We start from the raw sequence: 21,645 nt of genomic DNA on the forward strand, positions 1-21,645 counted from the left end.
TTGAGAGAGAGAGGGGACAATGGCTGTCAAGCCTATGTTCCTTAGAGACTGAAGACAGTATTGTCAGAGGAGTGGCTCTGAATCAGGCAAACGTGGCACCATCACCGGGAAGGTTTTCTGCACTACAGATCTGCTCGAGCCCTCTGCCTGGGACGTGTACTTTCACCTCCCCTCTCCAAGGAACAGGCCCACACATACATATGTCACCTAGACTCTCCAGGTCAGTCTGACTTCCATCCTGGACACCTATGGCTTAAAGACAGCAAAAGTTACTTCTCCATGCATCAAGTAATTATAAACCACAAAACATAATAGTTCCTAGTGCTTCCAAGAACTCAGGAAGTGAAAATAAGCTCTCATTTCTAAAGCAGTAATATTAGAGAAGATCACCAAATAGGGGCAGGTCCCAACTTCTGAAACTGGAGGTAAGCACTCTTCAAGGAGACAGAGCCCTGGTCACAGGCAAAGACTGCTAGGACCTGCAAGCCACTCTGGGCCACACCTCAAATCTAGGGTTTACCTGAATACAGGACAGATGTGCAGGACCAGCAACAACCAAGAGGTGTCACGCCCATACTACCATGGCAGTCGCCGGCATATCTACCCTGAGAAAAGCCCCAAGAGCCAGCCTTGCAACATAAAGCAGGTGACGAGAAAGGCACAGCCGATGCCATGCCACCATTTCCTTCTTAACAACTGGAGTCTACCACACATGGGCCTCCACCCTTAGGGTTTAGATCTACTGGGTCGTAACTGGATCAGAACAGACCGGTGGCCTATGGAAGATGTGGACAAGTGGCCCCACAGGAGTACCTGGACCCTCCCGTGACCTCAGCACCAAGCAGGTCAAAGATGGAAGCTACAGTAATGCCACCTAGAAGAGCCAAAAGCAAACCCAAGACGGTGACGGTATTCCACAGCAAAACCACAGTATTTGTGGCATCAGTCTGTCAGTCACAATGCCTGACAGGAATGTGTCACACAGCCGGTTCATGGGCCGGGACTAAATCTTGTACCACAAAGTAGAATTCCTTCTTCCTACTTCTCCGGATGGCCCAGGGGCCATGTGGAGTAAGTGCCAAAACAAGAGGTATTTTTATAAAAAGAGAAAAAATTCTACTGATATATCATGTATTAAATATTAAATTATATAATTATATAATTCTATTGATAGAATATCAGTTTAACCACACCAGAAACTTTTCTATGTATTTTAAATAAGCTACCTTTTAAATGCCACAGAAACGCTCAGCTCTACTTAAGACAGGGAAACTCAGACACAAGCAGCACACGTACCTTTGCAAAGGTCACACTAAATGTGCAGCTTATGTTAAGCATGTTTGTCTCTGGACAGCAGGAAGTATAAGTCCAGGTATGATTTGGTTTCTCCTTTCCATACTCCATCCACACCTCCAACATGCAGAGACACTCAGAAGAAAGAGTGGACAGAAGGAAGGACCGAAAATCAGAGTCCTCGCAGACTGACTGATCACCTACGCAGTCTATCTGGCTTTCCATTAACAAAATACCACGAACACAGCTTATGTGGAAGATGCCGTGTTAACGATCCAGACCTCCTTTGTCTAAGAACCGCTTGCATGGCTAGATCTATTCTACCCGATTCACTCTGATAGAAGCATTACAATCCGTTTTGTTACTATGATTACACTAGCTTTTCCTCAAAGAGCTGCTGTGGAAACTGAATGATGCAAAAGGTAATCTTCATTCTGACCCAAGAATGCAGTAAAATCACTTATTTTCAGTTTGCTCTCCTGTTCTATGGCAAATGTAACAGAAATTAGATCAGAGCTGAAGCTAGTAAATAACATTGCCCAGAGTGCTTGATATAGAAAGATTATTAAACCATCACTGTCTTCAGAAATACCCTTGAGGTGGAGAGCAGAACAAATGTGAAGTGCCCTGTTTAAAATTAATGGACGTCAGACGTAAGATTTTATAACTGCCGGCTGTATGATGGTTTTATGCTTCCCTGGCAGGCTTCTGGCAAGGAGGAATCTGGAAATGCTAACTAATTCCTTTCTCTGGGAAACCTTACAGGTACTTACAGAACCTGAGAAAGCAGGCAGAGAAAAGACGTCAAACACTGAGTGTGTGTGTAAGGACCACATGCTAGTGCAGGCCCTTGACACAGGACAGGGCCAAACACAGTGGTCAAGAAAGACCAAGGAATCGGGAGCTAGGAAGGAATCCCGCTGAAGCACACCTCCTTTATATAAAAAAAAAAATATATATATATATAGGGCGCCTGGGTGGCTCAGTTGGTTAAGCGACTGCCTTCCGCTCAGGTCATGATCCTGGAGTCCCGGGATCGAGTCCCGCATCAGGCTCCCTGCTCAGCAGGGAGTCTGCTTCTCCCTCTGACCCTCCCTTCTCTCATGTGCGCTCTCTCTCTCTCTCATTCTCTCTCTCAAATAAATAAAATCTTTAAAAAAAATTTCAAAAATAAAAAATATATATATTATATGTGTGTGTGTGTATACATTCACACATTTTAGATGTAGATTTAGTTTAAAGGTTCTTTAAGTTTGCCTAGATTAATAAAAAAGATCTTCTGTATATGATATCTGAATTTTCAGTTTAAAAAATTTTTTTTCTGAGGTGAGTTTGGATCAAGGAACCAATATACCTCAGCCTGCCTCTTGGATTCAAAGGTGAATCTAATGGACACATCACCCTTTTAAGAGTTTTGCTAAATCAGAGGTTAAGATGTATATAGCAGTGCAAGCACAGATACTAACAAATCTTCAGTATCGATTATCTGATGAAAGGCATCGATCGTGGCTGCTACCCAACCAAAGAACAACAGCACATGGTTTCGTAAAGCAGACCACTTCTGAGGTCTAATGGTGCGGTATGAGAGCAGGGACATGAGAACCTGGCCAGGCATGTCACCAGGCAACATTAAGCGTTACTCAAATGGGAAAAATGGGCTTTTCACCTTTCTTTGGGGCCCCTGACACACAAGTGCAGCAGAGTAACAATGTCCCTTCCCTGAACACCGCAGCAGGGGCTGACCTAGGCACTTCTGTAAATGCAGTCGTTAATTCTCACACGCCAACAAGAGAAGGACTAAGTACTTCCAACGCCTCTAGCTGACAATCGAGTCAGAGGACGTAAACATCACACGGAAGCACAGGAAGGACAGGCACCGACGCTCACACGCACGCTCTCACTCCAGCTCTGGCCGACACAGTCAATTCTGTGCATGAATTCCTCATCAGGAATCCATCTAAAACTAACATTTTCTTTGGTTAAAAGCTACTTAAATCACAGTTAATAGGAAAGATGCAAAAGCAAAACAGAAATGAACACATTTTACTTTAGATTTTTAAGAAGATCTTAAATTCTGAGACTATCACTGCTAAAGTGAATTTCAACCCAAGATCGGAGTGAAACTGAAGAGGTTCAGGGCAACCTCGTGAAGCCGGGGGTAGAAAAAGTGGCCAGAAATAAACACACTGAAATCGTAAGTATAGTTGTGTTTTTAGGATGAGCCAGTATTTTCTCTATGCTCTAAAATTTCTGTAATGCTCTACTGCTTTTATTGGAAACTGGGAGAAGTAAGGAGCAGTCTGTCACTCAGACTTCCAGGATGCACACAGCCTAAGGGGTCTCCGGCTCACGTGCACAGGGAACAACATACAATCACAGTGACCATTATAGGAAAGTCTGTAACTGTGAAAAATGAGAAGAAACCTCAAAGTCTCTTTTTCTGGAAAGATGGACATGTTCATTCAATGGAGTACTTCAGAGAAGTGAAAAGTGAATGTGTCACCATGGATCCATTTTAGAAATCAATGTTAAGCCAAAACAGCGTGATACAACAGGAAACGGACAGTAAGATAATCTTTATATAGATTTTTTAAAGCATGCAAACAATACTATTATTTTAGTGACACAAACATAAGTAGTAAAATTATTAGGAGATGTAACAACGGAATTTCAGACGCACAACAGAAGTTGCCTGCGGGGGAAGAAAGGTGCGAGGAACAAAGCCAACAGTCTCTGTCCTCTCTCCAGAGCTGTCCGGCCTGAACCAGCTGTGCTGTCCTGTGACAAGTGGGGTCTGAGCCTCAGTGTCCTTTGTGTGCTGTGTGACACCCACAGACACAGACAGCTCCCTCTCCCGCTCAGGAGGAAATGGGAGCCCTCACTGACCTGCCTTCCAGCACAGCCCCCGCGTCCCTGTGCTCCAGCAGCACCCCAGCACCTGGCCCCTTGGCCTGCACATCTCTTTTCCGTGTTCTGCACATGGCCAAGCCACTCTGCCATCTGGAGAGCATTTGAGTGCCGCCCCTCAGAGGGGCCTTCCTTGACCACCCTATTTAAACAACCCCGCTGTCTTCCAACCTTGCTAATTTAAAGAGTGGACATGTATTCATTCATTCGGTGATTTTGTATTTGTAGGACAATGCAGTTACTTTCACCGCTCAAATCCATGCGACTCGAAAGTCTGTGTGGATGGGAGCAGGAGGGGCTAGTTGAAGGGACCCCGTCAGGGAGATTTCGGCCCCCTCTGCCAGTCCTCCCCGGTGCATCTGAGAAGACCCTCTCTGGGGGGCCAAAAGGAAGCAGTAGGTTTTTCCAGGTGAGAGGAAGAAAGAAGGCACACATTTTGTCTGTATAAGCTGAAAATTAATGAAAATTATTGGCAAACAGCATCAAACCATTAAAACAGCATTATGTCTGAAGTTGAAATATTTGATGTTAAGTGTCACCTGCCTTCCAAAAACTTCCCCACACTGAGCTGCCAACCAGAAACTGTCTGGACTACTGACTGAGCTACTTCAGCCAAAAGGGAAGAAGTGCCCATCTATCAGGATGCCAAGAGAGTCACTGAGGAGACCCCACCCCATCGTTCCCAACAGCGCCATCGGCATGGGGGAGCCGGGCTGGAGAGACAGACCTGGTATCACAGGGCACGTACAGGATGCCCCAAGGAGACCACCCCCCATGCCCGCCAGCAAAGGCGCCCAGTGGCCTCTGAGCCAAGACGCACAGGCAGCCCACGGGCCCAACACCCCTGGCGAGGCTGCGAAGTCGGTCAGTCCAAGAGCTCTGGAAAACCCTGTAAGCGAAGTCCAATGGTACACAGCAGCAGTATCATCCTTCTGAAAACTCATCGATTTATCTTTCAACCATCTCCACTCTGAAAACCAAATACTAAATATTAATAATTTAACTTAATTTCAAAAATCTTTTCTTTTACCAGAGGAGCCCAGTAGGTGTAGAGACAGCCTATTTTCAATGCTGGCACAAACTGTGAGCAGGATACTACCAGAAAATAGAGATTCAAGAAAAACTTGAATTGTTCATATAAAACCTAAAAAGGAAAAGAAAAAATTAACACAATCTCTCCAAGGATAACCTTTAAAACTTCAATTAAATAATTAAATCAGCACAATAGCTAACTATATTTCCATCAAACAGTGACAATATGCCCTCAGTTACAGTAAATTAAGTAATTCTGACACTGGCTTTCCAATAACTAAATTCCATATATATTTATTTAAAATTATATTTAAAATAAACTGAAAAAACAATTAGAACTTCCAATTATGTTAAAAGCATCCTCTAAAAGTTTTTAGTTTCTTGTATACAATTTCCAGTTTTGCACACTCCTCTGTAAATCTCTGTATGTATATCAAAGCAAATGAGATAGCGAAATCTTCCCAATGTAAGTCAATAAATACATTATTTATATACACACAAATGTGTATCTTGATAACTCAGAAACTCTTACAATGGGAAAGTTCTATTAACCTTATATTTATGAAACGGTAAAAAATAAAATATAATAGCCACGTTTCTGAACACGAACATCTGGGTAGCTTTAAAATAACTGAGCGAACAAGCAAAACGTACACAATTTGACTTCACAAAAACTGTCTTAATCTCCTCTATTTACTTCTCTCGAAGTATAAGAAATAATGACATAAAAAAGTATGTGAATTGCACACCAATTCAGGAAGGCAGCGACCTATATATTCTTTATAATCTCTTGGCAGTTGATCTGCAATAATATTTTCAAATACAAAAGAAGTATCCTTCAACAAAATTTTAGGAATGCAAATCCTGCAACTTTGTTTTTGTTTTTTAATTCAAATAGAGTTATTTTTAAGGAAGAAAACCCAAGAGCCAGTATATTAATAGACTTCTATTTACAAATTCTCAAATTATTAAATTTAAATTGAAAATCAAAATGGAACAAATTTCATGTTTATAGATGAGAATAATTCAAACGGCACACTATCACTGCAATTAAACTTACAACCTTGCAACTTCCAAATCAAAATCTCTTTGGATGCCATTTTATATGCAACTTGGAGGGTATGGAAATGTTAACAAGAGCAGAGCAATGGGTTAAGTACTTATTGTTGACTTAAAGAGTCTGGAACCACAGTTTTTATATAATGAAGTTTTCTACATTACCATACAGCTGTTTGTGCAACTCAAAAATCAGCTACAATGATAACACGTTTCTATTCATAATCATATTCAATTGCTGTCTAAAGATGTTTTGAGTCATTTCAGAAATTAATCTCAGCAGGAAAGAAAGCTCTTTCTCCTCAGTGATTTCTTTAAAATCTCAGGTAGCATAAATTATATCTATTAGCAATTCAAAAATTGCCATTTGTGCTAAAAGTGGCATAGAATTCCTACTGTGCAATTACCAAATGTTTCTAAAATACTACGTTTTAGATGAAAAGCCTAATTTAAGAGACAATCTAAGAACGAGAATTCACACGGTAACAGTGGTGCAGCCACACCAACAGGTGCTCTCAGGACACAGCCCATCCTGGTGGGCTGCAGGGATTTGCTCTGGTCAGAGTGAGGCTGCACTGTGGGCTTTAAGCCACTGTAATCAATACTCTGTTGTCTACTGAATGAACTTTGTGACCTTTAGGAAAACGTACAAGGCTTCGCCAATCTGCGAGTATTTAAAATTTAAAGAAAACAGTAACTTCATTCAAGAAAGATGAGAATATTTATCTCCCTGAAAGACAGCTTACATTTTATCGTCCTGACAAAAGAGCTGTCTTTTAATGACGGAGATAGTAGTTTTGTGTGTTTTACTAAAGAGTTAATTAGATATGAAGCATTCACCAACTATTAGATGGATGGGGGAGGGTGCTGAGGGGCAATCAATGCCCAGTATAAAATCAGCATGATTATTTAAATTAAAACATGAAAAATAAAACAGCTTTATTTCACTTTATTTCACTTTACCAAAACATTTTCTTGTAGAGAGCATAAGAGCAAATAACTAGAATGTGTCAGAAACTTTGATATAGAAATATAACCAGTACCAGCTTCCTTTTGCCTTTAGAAAGACGAATAAATTGGTCTATAAAAATAGGAAATGTACAAAAACCAAAAATTAGTCAATCATCATAAATACATACTCAGTTTTGTAACTTAAGCCAAAAATACCACTAGCAACAAAAAAAGTAATGAAATATTTAAACTTCATTATTTACACCTAGCATAATACCTAATTAAAGATAACTAATGATATAACAACATAACATGGCTTGAAATTTATAATGTGAAGTAGAAACTATTATCTATCAATGCTTATAGATATTTTGTTACTGAGTTACGTTTGTATAAAAAATTATTTTACTTTCATCATGAAGTTCCTTGGCAGGCTTTAAACTTAACATTCCACTTCACCTGCAAACAAAACTTAGGACTTATTTTCTGTTAATTTAATTTAGGCTTGATTATTTCTACAATAATATAAATATATTTATCTAGGACTGAAGTCAAACTATAAATTTTCTCACATTGAACTTCATGATGTACCCATTAAAGTGCGCATGAATTATTTAACAACTACTTGAAACATGAATGGTTCAAAAGCAAAAGGTCACTGATTTGGACAGGACACGATTAACGGGAAAAAAAATTAAAAAAAAAAAAAAACAGTGAAAACAAAAGGAGCCAGGAATCTCTGATATGAAACCCATTCTTAAGAATGTAATAGTCTTACCCCAGGTATAAGGGTAAATACATTGTATTTTTGATTTTTTATAGAATTTCTGGGATGCTTTTCTTCACACTTTTCAGGATATCCAAGCCACACCGTGCGAGCTTCTCTTTCTTTGACAAATATTTATCAGCCAATCACAGCAAGTGCATGAAACAAAAGACACTCGTTATATATGCTTTTTAAAAAATGTTTAAATTAATGCTACATATTTAGAGCCAATACTGATTGTTTCTGTATTTACCAGACACCGAAAGCATATCTAATGTTAATCTGTAAAGGTTATCTTCAAATAGGTTATACGGAAATAACTTCGACATAAAACACTGAAAGAGACTTGTATGAGTGCATAATGACTTCTAGAACCTCAGGGAAATGATCTTCCCGTTTAGACCCTCTTACTGACAAAACCGTTAAGTTTCTGAAGCAATCAATGCTCTTCTATGAGGAGAAAAGGAGAGCCGTGTCGTTTGCAATTCTCAATACACCGCTCAGTGATCCGATGACAAAGGTCCTCAGACATCAACTCTCTCAGGTAATCACTCTTTTCCTCTCTTAAAGAGGACTATTTTAGTAGCATTCATATAAAATGAAGACTTACGGCTCCATTCAATATTGGGAAAGAACACTGATGTTTAAGGGGATAGGGCCAAAGCTATCTTCCAGTCCGTCCATGTGCCATAGTGTCAGGACTCCAGCAGCACAAACGCTTCCACTTCCTGGACATCCAAACCATTATGTTTGGATAGAGAGAATAAACTTTTCCCAAAATACTTAAGAAAATGGTGAAAAGGTATCAAAATCGCCTAAACTAAGCATAAAATAATAATCGTGAATTTAAACTTCAGCATTAACAGTTTGGCTTTGCTCAAATCTCCAAACTGCAGGAGACCTAGAATGGCTTATGAAGGCAGGTTGTTGAACTGTATCTTCTAGGTGTAGTCTGGGCTACACCAGCAAGCCAGCAGCAAAAGGCAGAAGCTCTGAACTTCACTCTGTGACAGACTCAGCTGAAAAATTAACATGAAATTTTGTGTGACAATGTCAGTCTCAGGAGGTGTGATTATAAAATGAAGTTGGCATATCAGGACTTCCATCTTGAAATCACTGCATGTCTTCCACGGCAGGTGGGGAGGGCGCACTAGCCCTTTACTCCAATCACACTGACATCAATCTTCAGAAATCGCCTTACTTTGGATGGCACCCACGGTGGCATCCTATAAACTGAAATCGGTGTATCTCTACTGAGTATCTGCCTATTTCTTAGCTGTGCACAGAAAATCTTCAGTCCGGAAGGACAGGAGTCTGCCCTCCAGGTGTGGGCATCCACCTCTCGCCCGCCTGCAGGACTGGGAGCACTGCTACCTTGAGGAGCTCCCTTGGGATGGCAATCCTGAGTGCCAGGGGCACAGCCAAGCAGGTCGGTTCTAAACCACCCCCTAGGACCCATCCCACTTCAACTTTTAAGAACACAGAGCATCCTCCACACATAAAGGATACTTTTAAATCCCAGCAGTTACAAACCAGGCTATTGTTAAAGCGATTTAAGATTGCCACAGTACGTATTCCCGCCTTTACTGCCTTTTGTTGACGGCGGGGGGGGGGGGGGAGGGTTAAGTAGATTTCAGTAAAATATCAGGGATATGTGATCTTGCTCATGCTTGAATGAAACAAAACCTTAAGTAAGGCTTCAAATACAATATAATCTGCTTCAAATCACTCTTTCTCACCTCCTGTTGCTTTCACCACGCGGCCTGCACCAAGGTCAGGCTTCTAGCGAGGCTTCTTCCCTCCAGCACGACTCCCCTGGCCACCGGCAGACCTCGCGGCCCCACACGCACCCCTCCCCGCAGCACCAGCCCGCACAGCCCAGCGCTCCAGGGGCGCCTTCCCCAGTCCTTCCCGGCGGCAGCTCTGAATCGCCAACCTCTTACTAGTTGCACACAACACGTTCTCCTGAGGCGCGAACACCTCCGGTCCCGCTGCACCAGACAGACGCGCCGTGCGAGCTCGGAGGGGCTCTGCCCTCCTCGGGATGTAATCAGTCCGACACCTGCGGCGGCACCACAGCGACGGGAGACTCACACATTTTACACAGGCGGGAACGGGAGGCCGGAAAGGTACATGATTTCTCTGAGACGAGACAACCAGGCGGGGGCAGAGCGGAGAGCAGAGCCCGACTGCGCGCTGCCCGTCAGCGCAGTGCTCACGCCGCCCCACGGCAGGCCGGGCCCGTCAGAACGCGGCAAACGCACGGCACAGACGCCACAGGAGCGCCCAGCAGCTCGAGGGGCTGCGTGCGCGTGCGCGAGAGCGCGGGTGACGGGACGGAGCGCGCTGGGGGGCGGGGCGCACCGCGGGGCGCGGCCGGCACCGCGCAGCCGCCCTGAGTCACACTCCGCCGGCTCCAACGCTCCTTCTGGCACAAGGGTCCGTGCCTGCGCTGCCCAGCGAAGCGTCCACCGGCCGCACGTGACTATTTTCATACGAATTCACATGAAGTGCAATAAAAAGCCCAGTTCCTCGGTCACATTAGCCACATTTCAAGGGCTCGAGAGCCGTCCTGGCCACTGGCTCCCACAGTGGACACCACAGATCTAGACCATTCCCACGTCACGGGAGTGTCAGGGGCAGGGCTGCCCGTGGGAAGCGCAGCGCAGCAGGTCCAGCAGATGAGACACAAGCCTTCAGCGCTGCAATGACGGCGAAAATCCTCCAGCGATGTATTCAAATACGAATTCTTGTTCTGAAACACCTCACTGCCTAATATGACAGTTTAACGTACACAAGTCAGACAAATCTAAGATGAAATAGAAGACAGGCAAAATTAAGTGTGTGAAAAATAAATACAAAATTTAGGAAACGTGGATTTTACCGAGTTTACGGCAAAAGGCTCTACAAATGCAAAACCACTCTGTGCGTCACATGAACGCTGCAGACCACAGCCAGAAGAAAAACCTCAACACAACACACTGTGTGCTGTACCTGCAACCGACGACCCACGAAGTTCCAAAGCCTTCCACACTATAAACTCTAAATTAAATACCAGGGGCTAAAAACACATATAACTCAACAGTTTACTAATTTTTTTCTCTACAAACTGGTAGAGGGAAAAAAAAAACCCAAGATCCCCAGACTTCCGAGATGTAACTCAACTATTTGTAACACTTTGCTACTAAGAACTATCAAGAAACAAAAGTGTTATTACTAATTATTTCCTTATGCAAGCACAGAAGCAAGTTGTCGTTAACCATAATCAAATCACACGCTATTTCACAAAATTAAATGAAAACAACGCTTGAGGTTTTACAAGCCTGGAGCACCACCAGAATTGCCACTGGATGATGCAGACAGAAAGCAGGACCAGAAAGGAAGACAGGTGACTTGAATGCAAAGAGTAAAGGGCATAAACACCAAACATTTAAAACAAAACAAAACAAAATCTGTAACCCAAAAAGTAAATGTAAGCCTTACTAAGTTGTAGAGCTAAGCAGGAAAATAAAATTATGGACAATTTTTTAGTAAAATATACTGGTCAATACTGATACGGAAAGGGAGAACCTCAGAGACGGTGGGAGAAAATAACCAGGAGCCGCAGCTGATAATACTTCCATGCAGACGGAGCATTTTCTAAATGTGTGATCACTCAGGGGACACTCCCCATTTATATATAAGTCACCTGCCATCATCAAGGCAAAGTGACACTAAATCCAATATTGCACAAAGTGTATTCTTCCTTACAACATTGTAGGATTAGCAGCTTTTCACAAAGGCCTCTATAATCAAAGTAATACTCTCATATTAAATAAAGTATCTTTAATATACCAAGATCCTGTCTCCTAAAGCTTGAACTAGCCATAGTTATATAACTCCCAAACTTCAGAGAGCCTTCTTCCCAACACAACCAAATTTAGACACTTATGCTATCCAACAGGTACCCATGGTTACCAAGAGCAGCACAGCCTACTATCTTCTTCAAAGATTAGCATCTCCCCACGCTTCTGCACTGCACATGTGCTGCAGATTCCCTGAAAGTGTAGAGACCCACTAAGAACAGGAACAGTTCCGGTGTTTGACATCCCGCCCCCGCCCCCGCCCCACCTATCCAGTCCACTGTTCCTATGAAAATGTCCTCAGTGGCTCCACTTTCCTAAGGGACAAAGTGACTTTTAGTAAGAAGTGAAATCTAAGTCTCATGAGAAAGACACCACCACCAGCCCCAGAGAACTAGCGTATCGACGTGCATCACAGGAACTCACAGGAAGGACAGTCCAAGTTTTAGAGGGCAGATTACAGTAAAATTTCAATGTGTCAGAGCTGCAATTTTTACCAAATAATAAAAATGAGAAAGCAGTTTTTAAGCCATGAAGAAATTAAAGCCCACTCAGTTGCTAAAACTAGGAAGAATAATTTTAAAATAAGCCTCACTAGTCAGAGTCTACAAACAGAGATACACTGAAATACTTACAACTCATTATTGTTATTTGCTACCTACCTTTATTGCAATATTCACCAACATTTCCTCCTACAATTAAACTAAGTAATTTTATGTATCTCCTACTCATTGATCCAACACCTAATAATGTTAATAAACATTGTATTTTATAATGCTTAACATTTAGGGGGAAAAAAGTAACAAATACTCAAAAATAAAAATCTGTAAGAAATGAAGAAAATAAAACGAATCTAAGTTGTTAGATGTACAATTCTGTTGTGTAAGGTGCAGTTTTTATTTATTTATTTTTAAAGATTTTATTTATTTATTTGAGAGAGAAAGAATGAGAGAGAGCATGAGAGGGGGGAGGGTCAGAGGGAGAAGCAGACTCCCCGCCGAGCAGGGAGCCCGATGCAGGACTCGATCCCAGGACCCTGGGACCATGACCTGAGCCGAAGGCAGACGCTTAACCGACTGAGCCACCCAGGCACCCAAGGTGCAGTTTTTAATTTAAACAGTAATTTCTCAGTATGGCAGATAGCACTGAACAAGAAGCGCGCCGACAATATCCGGGATCACTGCTTATTCCGTACAGCAAAAAAGACACACGTCAGTGCCATACAGACTGATTAGAAACCACCAACATGGTTCAGTTAGTTTTTTCTACACGATCACCACTTACAGAGATAAAGAGTTTATATACACATCTATTATGTTTTATTGTTTTAATGTCCCCCAGACATGGGTGTTTTGCTAACATCTAGATCTGGAATATTAACATTTTCCTTTAAAAAAAGTAACATATTACAAATAAAATCCAAAATTTGTCTATGTTCCATTTGGTAAAAACAAAGTGCTATAAAAGACCAAAAATAATTCCACAATGGGGGCATCTGGCTGGCTCAGTCAGAAAAGTGTGTGATTCTTGATCTCGGGATCGTGAGTTCAAGATCCATGTTGAGTGTGGGGATTACTTAAATAAATAAAACTTTCAAAAAATAAATTCAACAATGTTTTCAACACTATGAAAAGACTCCTAACATTAAAAGTCCGTAATTGTTGGCAACTATTTGGGAGCACGGATTAAGTACCACTTCCATAGCACACAAGCCCCCTAATTTTAGAGTCCACAGCATTAACATTAACCGGTCCGTGTCCTCAGAGTTTGTGCCGGTCAGTACCCACGCCCACTTCCTCTGTGTTTTCAGCCATCTCTGACGGCTCCTGTAGCATTCATTCAGTGATTCTCCACGCACACAGATACAGCTTCTCAGCCTCCTCGACTCCAGCGATCCTCATGCCGGGTTCCCCTTAGGATGGCGAGACCGGCCTTTATCCACTTACAGACACCAGTCAGGATTAGCCTTTTTGGAGCACAACTCCTCACCCTAGCACTTTTCCCAGGCCACAGAGCAAAGAGCAAGGGCTTTGGTTTGTCAAAGGAGACCTTGGTTCAGTTTCCGGCTTGGCCCCAGATCATCACAAGAGGGACTTTTCCAGTTCTTGGCTGTAGACAGCGCTGAGAATGGACGCCCAGCTCCCGAAGAAGGTGCGTACCATGGAGAAGAGCACCAGCAGGACGGCTCCCACTCGTCCCTGCGCCCTGCGCTCGTGGAGGACACACAGCTGTGAGCTGCACACCACAGCCATGAAAAGATGACTTCTAATGGCGGCTCCACCCAGATTCCTCTGCTGCAAGCTCTTTCCTCGGTTCACAGCCCGGGGCACCCCCACCCCCAGCTCCCACAGCCACACGTCCACTGCCAAGTCTGCGACAGGTCAGGCTCTCTCACGGACAGACAGTCCTAACATGACACTGGATTCCATACAAATGCACGACTACTGACCTTCCGTCGTTGGTTACTGATCTCTCCACCAAAGCACGACCGATTCTCCCACGTTCTCAGTCCTCATCTGAATCCCGGTCGCCTCCCCACTCAAATGACCCCACGTTCCCAACTAACGGTAAAAGTCATCCTCTCCACCACCACTTCACTCTTCCACTCCTACCCCTCCCCCTGCCTAAAAGGATGGATAGTAGTCTTCCTTCCCAAAACTGTCTGTCTCCCCCAAGGTGTCCCTTTCCTTTATTTTTCAAAGACCTACACCACATGTCCCTTGACGTTTTCAGAAACGTCATCCTTCTGTGTGGCTCCCCTTAATCCCAATGATGACAGGACACTGAAACCTCCATCTCCAGATCCTGCTTCTGAATCTGACAGGATTGTCTGTATGAACACTAACCCAATACAAGATAGATTTTAATTAAGAAAACTGTCAATAGTTTTAGATGAGCAATCTAGGAAAAAAAAAAAACAAAATCCATCGCTCACATCATACTTAATGGTGAAATACTGAAAGCTTTCTAGGACTATGAACAAGGAGCAAGAAGGTACACTCGCCACTGCTATTCCATGTAATAGTGTATGTTCCAGACAGACCCATAAGGCAAAAAAAGAAAAGAAAAGGCATACAGGCTATAAAACAAAGAAATAAAACTGTTTGCAGATGACAGGATTGTCCAAGTAGAAAATTACACGGAATCTACACAAACACTCTTGGCACTAACAGTAAGTTTAGCAAGGCTATAGGATACAAGACAAACACAAAATCCAACTCTAGTTCTATACACCAGCAATGAACATGTGGAAACCAAAATTTAAAATACCAGTTATAAACATGAAGAAGGAAAAAGGAAAAAAAAATACTTAGGAATAAATCGAACACGTATAAGACCTGTGTACTGAAAACTACAAATGCTACAAATGCTGATAAAAAGGTCAAAGTTCTCAATAAATGGAGAGGTAAACTGTGATCTAGACGATTCAACACAGTAAACATGTCATTTCCCCCAAGTTAATATACAGGTAAAACATAATTCCTATCAAAATCCCTGAAAAGATTTTACAGACTGGGCTAGATTATTCTAAAATGTCTATGGAAAGGCCTAATAGCTAGAGGGCTAAGAAAATCTTGAAAAAGAATAAAATACAAGGAATCAACCTACCCCATTTGAAGACTTAGATAACGAGACAGTTCTCCAGACTGGGTAGCACTAGCAGGGCAGACGAAGGGACAATACAGGCAACAAGCCCCACTCGTGTGCAGCCAACTGACCAGAGACACAGGCATAAAAGCAATTCAACAATGGTGCTGGAGCATTTGGATATACATAGGCAAAAAATAAATCTAAACCAAAACTTCCCACCTTGTACAAAAATAACTCAAAAAGGATCTAAATAATGTTAAACTATAAAACTTACAAAAGAAAATCTTTGAGACACAGGGCTGGGTGAAAAGTTCTTAGACGTGACAATCAAAGCGCAGTGCTCAAAAGAAAAAAAACAAACAGTTGGACTTCATCAAAATGAAAGACTTTGGATCTGTGGAAAAACTCTTAGAGGATGAAAAGACAAGCTACAGAATGGAAGAAAATATTTGCAAACTACCCACCTAACAGAAGACTCACAAGTGAAATATATAAAGAACTCTTAAAACTTCACCAGGAAAAAAACCAAACCAAGAAGAAAATGGAATGGACCTACAGACACATTTACTGAAGAAGACATGCCTATGGCAAGTAAGACAGTGAACCTCACTAGGCCTTTAGAAAATGCAAACAACCTGAGGCCACAAAGAGCTGTCAGTACACACATATTCTAACAGCTAAAATAGAAAACAGTGACAACAAGGTTGACAAGGAGATACTGAATCTCTCCTTCACTGCTGGTGGGAATGTGAAATGGTACAACCACTCCGGGAAACAGTTCAGCACTTTCATAAAAAACTAAACATATGCTTATTATGCAACCCAGCAACCGCACTCCTGAGCATTTAGCCCAGAGAAAAGAAAACTTATGTCCATACAAAAAAAAAAAAAACCTGTACATGATGATTCATAGCAGCTTTATTTGGAACATCCAAAAACTTGGAACAACCTAAATGTCCTATCGTAGGTGAATGCTTAAACAAACATTCATCCATCCCCTGGAATGCCAGTCAGCAATTAAAAGGAAAAACTATCGATACAACTACGTGAGTGGTTATCAAGGGCCCTGTGTTGACTGGAGTAGGCCAATCTCCAAAAATCACAAATGGAATGGTTTCACTTATTTGACATTCTCAAAATTAAAATTATAGAAATAGAGACGGATTAGTGGTTGCCAGAGGCTAGGGCCTGGGGTAGGAGAGAGAACATGACTATAGAAGGCAGCAGACAGGAGACACCTGCGGTAATGGGACAGTTCTGTATCTTTACTGCAGTGGTGGTTACACAGACCTACACATGTAGTAAAACGTAGTGAACTATACACAGTTTACACCAGCATCAACTTTCTGGTTTGACGCAACCACTGGGGGGCGCCTGGGTGACTCAGTCAGTTAAGCGGCTGCCTTTGGCTCAGGGTCCAGTGATCCAGTTGCACCTGGGGCTCCCTGCTCAGCAGGGAGCCTGCTTCTCCCTCTCCCTCGGCCCCTCCGCACCTCAGGCTCACTCTTTCGCTCTCAAATAAATGGATAAAATCTTTAAAAGAAAAAAAGAAAGATGCAACCACTGGGGGGAACTGGGTGAAGGATAAGCAGGACCCCTCTATACTAAGTTGGCAATTTCCTGTAAAGCTATAATTATTTCAAAAGAAAAGGTTTTTTTTTTTAAGATTTTATTTACTGAGAGAGAGGGGGGAGTGAGAGAGCATGAGCAGGGGAGAGGGGCACGGGTAGAGGGAGAAGCAGGCTCCTGATGTGGGACTTGATCCCAGAACCCTGGGATCATGACATGAGCTGAAAGCAGATGCTTAACCAACCGAGCCACCCAGGCGCCCCCAGAAAAGTTTTTTTTTTTTAAATAAAACAAAGTAAAAGGATGAAAATCATATACCATGCAAATACTAATCAAAGAAAGCTGGGAGAGAGAGAGAGAGCAAAAGAGAGAGACAAACCAAGAAACAAGTGTTAATAACAGAGAACAGACTGTCGCTCACCAGAGGGAGGTGGGTGGGGGAGGGAAACAGGTGAAGGGGATGAAGGAGGGCACTTGTGTTAAGCACAGGGTGATGTATGGAAACCTGAAGCTAATATAACGCCGCATGTCAACAAACTGGAATTAAAATAAAGAAATAAAAATGAAGAAAGCTGGTATCATTTCATTGAAGATAGACATTATGAGCCCACAGAGAAGAAATATTATCAGATAAAGATCAATCCAACAGTAAGTTAGTAACCCTACACTCGCATCATCTAATAACATACTCTAAAATATATAAAGCAAAACTGACATAATTTAAAGCAGTAGGCACATCCTCAAAGATGTCATGACTCACACAAGTTTCTCAGTAACTGATAAGTAAACTTCGAATATGAATACAGAAGATTCAAACAAGACTATTAACAAATTAATCAAATAAATGGATAAAATCTTTTTAAAAAAAAAGCAACACAGAGCAACAGTCAACAAAAAAGTACAAATTCTTTTCAAATACACACAGAAAATTGACTAACACTGCCCATATACGATGAATCATAAAGTAAGTCTCAACACATTACAGAGACTGAAAGAAAAAAATCCCAAGTATGTTCTCGGGCCACAGTGGAATTAAGATAAAGTCGATCACATGGCACCGGGGTGCCTCAGTCCATGAAGCGTCTGACTTCAACTCAGATCATGATCTCAGGACCCTGGGATCCAGCCCCAGTGTCTCCAGTCTCCCAGCTCAGCAGGGAGTCTGCTTCTCCCTCTCCCTCTGCCCCTCTCCCACCGCTTGTGCTCTCTCTCTCTTGCTCTCACTTTCTCTCTCTCAAATAAAAAATAAAATCTTTAAAAAAAAAAAAAGATAACAGTCAATTACAAAAAGATAATCAGGAAAATTCCTGACTAGAAATTAATCAGCATGGTTCTAAACTGAACATCAACTAAAGCAGAAATGGCAATGTAAATCAAAATATTTTGAACTAAATAGTAATAATAATACCATGTGTCAAAACTGAAATGCATCTATTTTTAAAAAAGAAAAAAGTACAATGCTGGTGACCTGAGAATCCATCTAACGAAGCCAGAAAAAGAAAGGCAAGTTAAACTCAGTATGAAAAAAATTAAGGGCAGACCAGACTTCAATGACACAGGAAGCAGACATCCCAAGAGGGACACAGTGTCACTCATACAGTGTCCCAGAGAATGTTTAACCTGAATCTAATGGCGAGGAGACCTCAGACACACCAAAATCTGAAATGTTCTATAAAATACCTGTTGTGTAGTTCCCATAAACATCAATGGAATGCAAGACAAAGTTAGGGCAAGAGTGGCTCCAGATTCATGGAGATGGCTCATGGAGATGGCCACCTAAATGCCAGGCCAGCCTAGAGAGGAAGGGTGCTCTGTGGGCAGGAGACAGAGCTGTGTCAGAGCAAAATCTCCTGAACGTGGCAACTGCCCGGTGGCCATGTACGAAAATAGCCTCTTCCTAAGAAACATGCACGGAACACTAAGATCAAAGAGGAGTGAAGTAACAAGCAACCTCGTCTGAAATCACTCTGAAAATAACAGTGAGATATAAAGAGAATGGTCAATAAATGTGGCAAAAGATTAAACATTACTGATCTTAGGCAAAGGGCATAGGAGGAATTCTTGCAACTTTTCTATAAGTTTGGATTTATTTCAAGATAAAAGTGAATTTATTTCAAGTCTGGATTTATTTCATGATAAAAGCTTAAAATTTCAAAAGCAAAGACAACACCAGAAGTTTGGCTCTTTGAAAAGAACTGATAACCTCCTATCAAGATTAACAGGGAAAAGGGAGAGATAAATTAACAATATCAGGAATAATAAAATGTGACATCCCTCCAGAACCTCATACATTTTCTATTACAGGAATTTATATATTTGAAAGTAGATAAACCCCTTGAAAAGCACAAAGCATCACAAGGGACACAAGAAAAAACAATTCTGCATAGCCCTGCAACTGTTAAAAGGAATTAAGTCTAGACAAGGTTAAGTACCCCCAAAGAATACTCCAGGAATATTGGCTATTTAACCTAGAAAATGTTTTGTGAAAAAACTGTCTCACTCATTAAAAATTAGTAACACGAGTCAGTGATTTCTAAAACCTTGTTTAGCCATGAAATTCCTTCTTCATATGAAAAGCTTACAATACACAGGAAAGATAAAGACAGACACTAATTGGAAGTTGAGAGGGGGTGATAAGCCTAAATCCTGCTCAGTCTCACTTCCCGATTCTGCATGGTCGATCTCTTTGAGGGATTCCTCAGAGTCCCTGGGAGTCCACACACCACTGTTTGAATACCACTATGTGAGCCGACCCCAAAATCAAATTGGTTGTAAAAACATCTTTTTACAAACTTCTAAAGAGATAATGAGGATGATAAATAAGATATCTTTCTACAATGACTTGTATCTCTTTTATGGTCAAAGGGATCTAAGTTCATGATGGTTAAGAAAGGCACTGACCACAAACTTTAAAGAGCAGAAAGACTATCAAAGCAGTAATTTATTCGACATACCCCACTCAAGTTATGTTGGCATCAGTCAGCTGAAATCTTGCTCTACCCGTCCCTAGGGCTGGAGGACAGTCAATGGCCAAGTGTCCTAGACACAGAGTGTGGTTTCACAGACCAGCCTCTAAAGTCAAGGGTGAGCACAGCTGATGAAGTTTATCTCAACCACCAGTGAACTTGTTTAAATATGAGCAGGTCTTACCTTTGTTTCTTTCTGGTTAAATTTACTGAAGAATCTTCTTCCAACTCAAAGCATTTGAGTCAAATAATACACAGAGTTCCAGTATTATTAAACTGCATTTTACAGGCCCCTACCTGCCTTTCTGGATGAGAGCAGGACCGAAGATGGAAAAGAGCACGGTTTACAAATGCTGACACAGTGACCAGAATTGACTCTACCATGCAATCAATACAAAACCACTAATCTTTCTCCACTTTCTAAACATTTAAATGTCGCATAAAAAAAGTGAACTTGAGGACGCCTGGGTGGTTCCGTCGATTAAGCGTCTGCCTTCAGCTCAAGGTCATGATCCCAGGGTCCTGGGATCGAGCCCCACATCAGGCTCCTTGCTCAGCGGGGAGTCTGCTTGTCCCTCTGCCGCTCCCCCTGCTTGTGCTCTCTGTTTCCCTCTGACCAATAAATAAATACAATCTTTAAAAAAAGAAAGTGAACTTGGCATTCTGTCCTTTTCTAATTAGCAATGTTTGGTTTTGACTAATGTTTAACACTTTCCGTTATGTCATTTCATTGAGAGTGTCTTCTTTATCTGATATAAAAATAAGTATGTTAGAAGCCGAGCTTCTAAATACCTTAACTGTATACCTGAGGGCATAGGAAATTAGGCAGCAAGAGATCACAAACCTGGTGCAGAGGAACTTCCATCCTCCACAGACAAACCACTCTAGTCCTCTTCTTCTCTGTGTGATCCTAGCTCGTGGTAACGTGTGGTAATCACTTTCATCATTCTCGAAGCCTTCTTCAGACATCATTAATGGCATTTCATCCAAATGGGCAGACTCATCTTTCAGCTGGTACCTGGTCAGAGGTAAGGAGAGAATGCTGAGGCAGGCCAAGCAGCCTTCTGTCACCAGTAAGGGTATTATTTAAGACAAGAGCTGGTCCCATTCTACTAACCACATTTTTCTTTTTTCTTCAAACTAAGCTGTCTACAGCGGAGGCAAACCATTATAAATGAGGGATGCTACTTTCCTTTACAAAAAATGTATTTAGCCAGGGTCAGAAGGAAAGGAACAGGCTGCCCAAGGAAGCGAACATGACCACAAAGCCACTGGTGTGAACAGTCGGCTCAACAGTACCACCCACTCATGGTGTTCAATTCAGGAATATAAAAACAATCACCCGAAATATTAGCAAAAAATGTATACTTCCAGGTCATATCTAAATACTCTGCTACAGATCGATTGGATATAAAATGTGCCCAACTTTACATTCATCAATCAAAGTCGTGGAAGTGACTTTTGAACTATGGAAGTATCTTCTTTTGAAAGGTGGGAACACGGTCCCTTGGTTTGTTGTCAGATTTGATATACGCAGCAAGGATGCTATGTCCCACTTACACTTACTCTGTCTCTGTTATTCCCTTTTCTGAATTTTCTATTCAAGGAAATAATTTCCTCCACAACCAGCATCCCTTTCAGAGTTCAATAATCCTCTTCTGATTCCAAAAAC

General features: G+C 41.8%; 1 protein-coding gene across 12 annotated transcripts in view; it reads right to left on the reverse strand.

The window, feature by feature from the left end:
* LOC148161729 (putative phospholipid-transporting ATPase IIB) overlaps nucleotides 1–21,645 on the reverse strand; it is a 127,755-nt gene that overhangs the window by 89,679 nt on the left and 16,431 nt on the right. For 10 of the 12 annotated variants that reach the window (XR_015767380.1, XR_015767377.1, XR_015767376.1 and 7 more), the window contains exons 3-4: nucleotides 20,818–20,991; nucleotides 5,231–5,344 (exon numbers count right to left, since the gene is read on the reverse strand). Coding sequence is in view for 2 of the 12 variants with exons in the window: in XM_088020606.1 (XP_087876732.1) it covers nucleotides 5,231–5,344; nucleotides 20,818–20,838 (135 nt within the window). In the remaining 10 variants the exon portion in view is untranslated. Of the gene's footprint in view, nucleotides 1–5,230; nucleotides 5,345–9,941; nucleotides 10,273–18,862; nucleotides 20,080–20,817; nucleotides 20,992–21,645 lie in introns of those variants that run through there. The other 2 variants (XR_015767383.1, XR_015767378.1) reach the window with 2 other exon arrangements.

Source organism: Eumetopias jubatus, unplaced genomic scaffold (genome assembly GCF_037043125.1).
Source record: "Eumetopias jubatus isolate StellerSeaLion01/CBP00866 unplaced genomic scaffold, mEumJub1_p1.0 scaffold_80, whole genome shotgun sequence".
In the NCBI taxonomy this organism is placed as follows: Eukaryota; Metazoa; Chordata; class Mammalia; order Carnivora; family Otariidae; genus Eumetopias; species Eumetopias jubatus.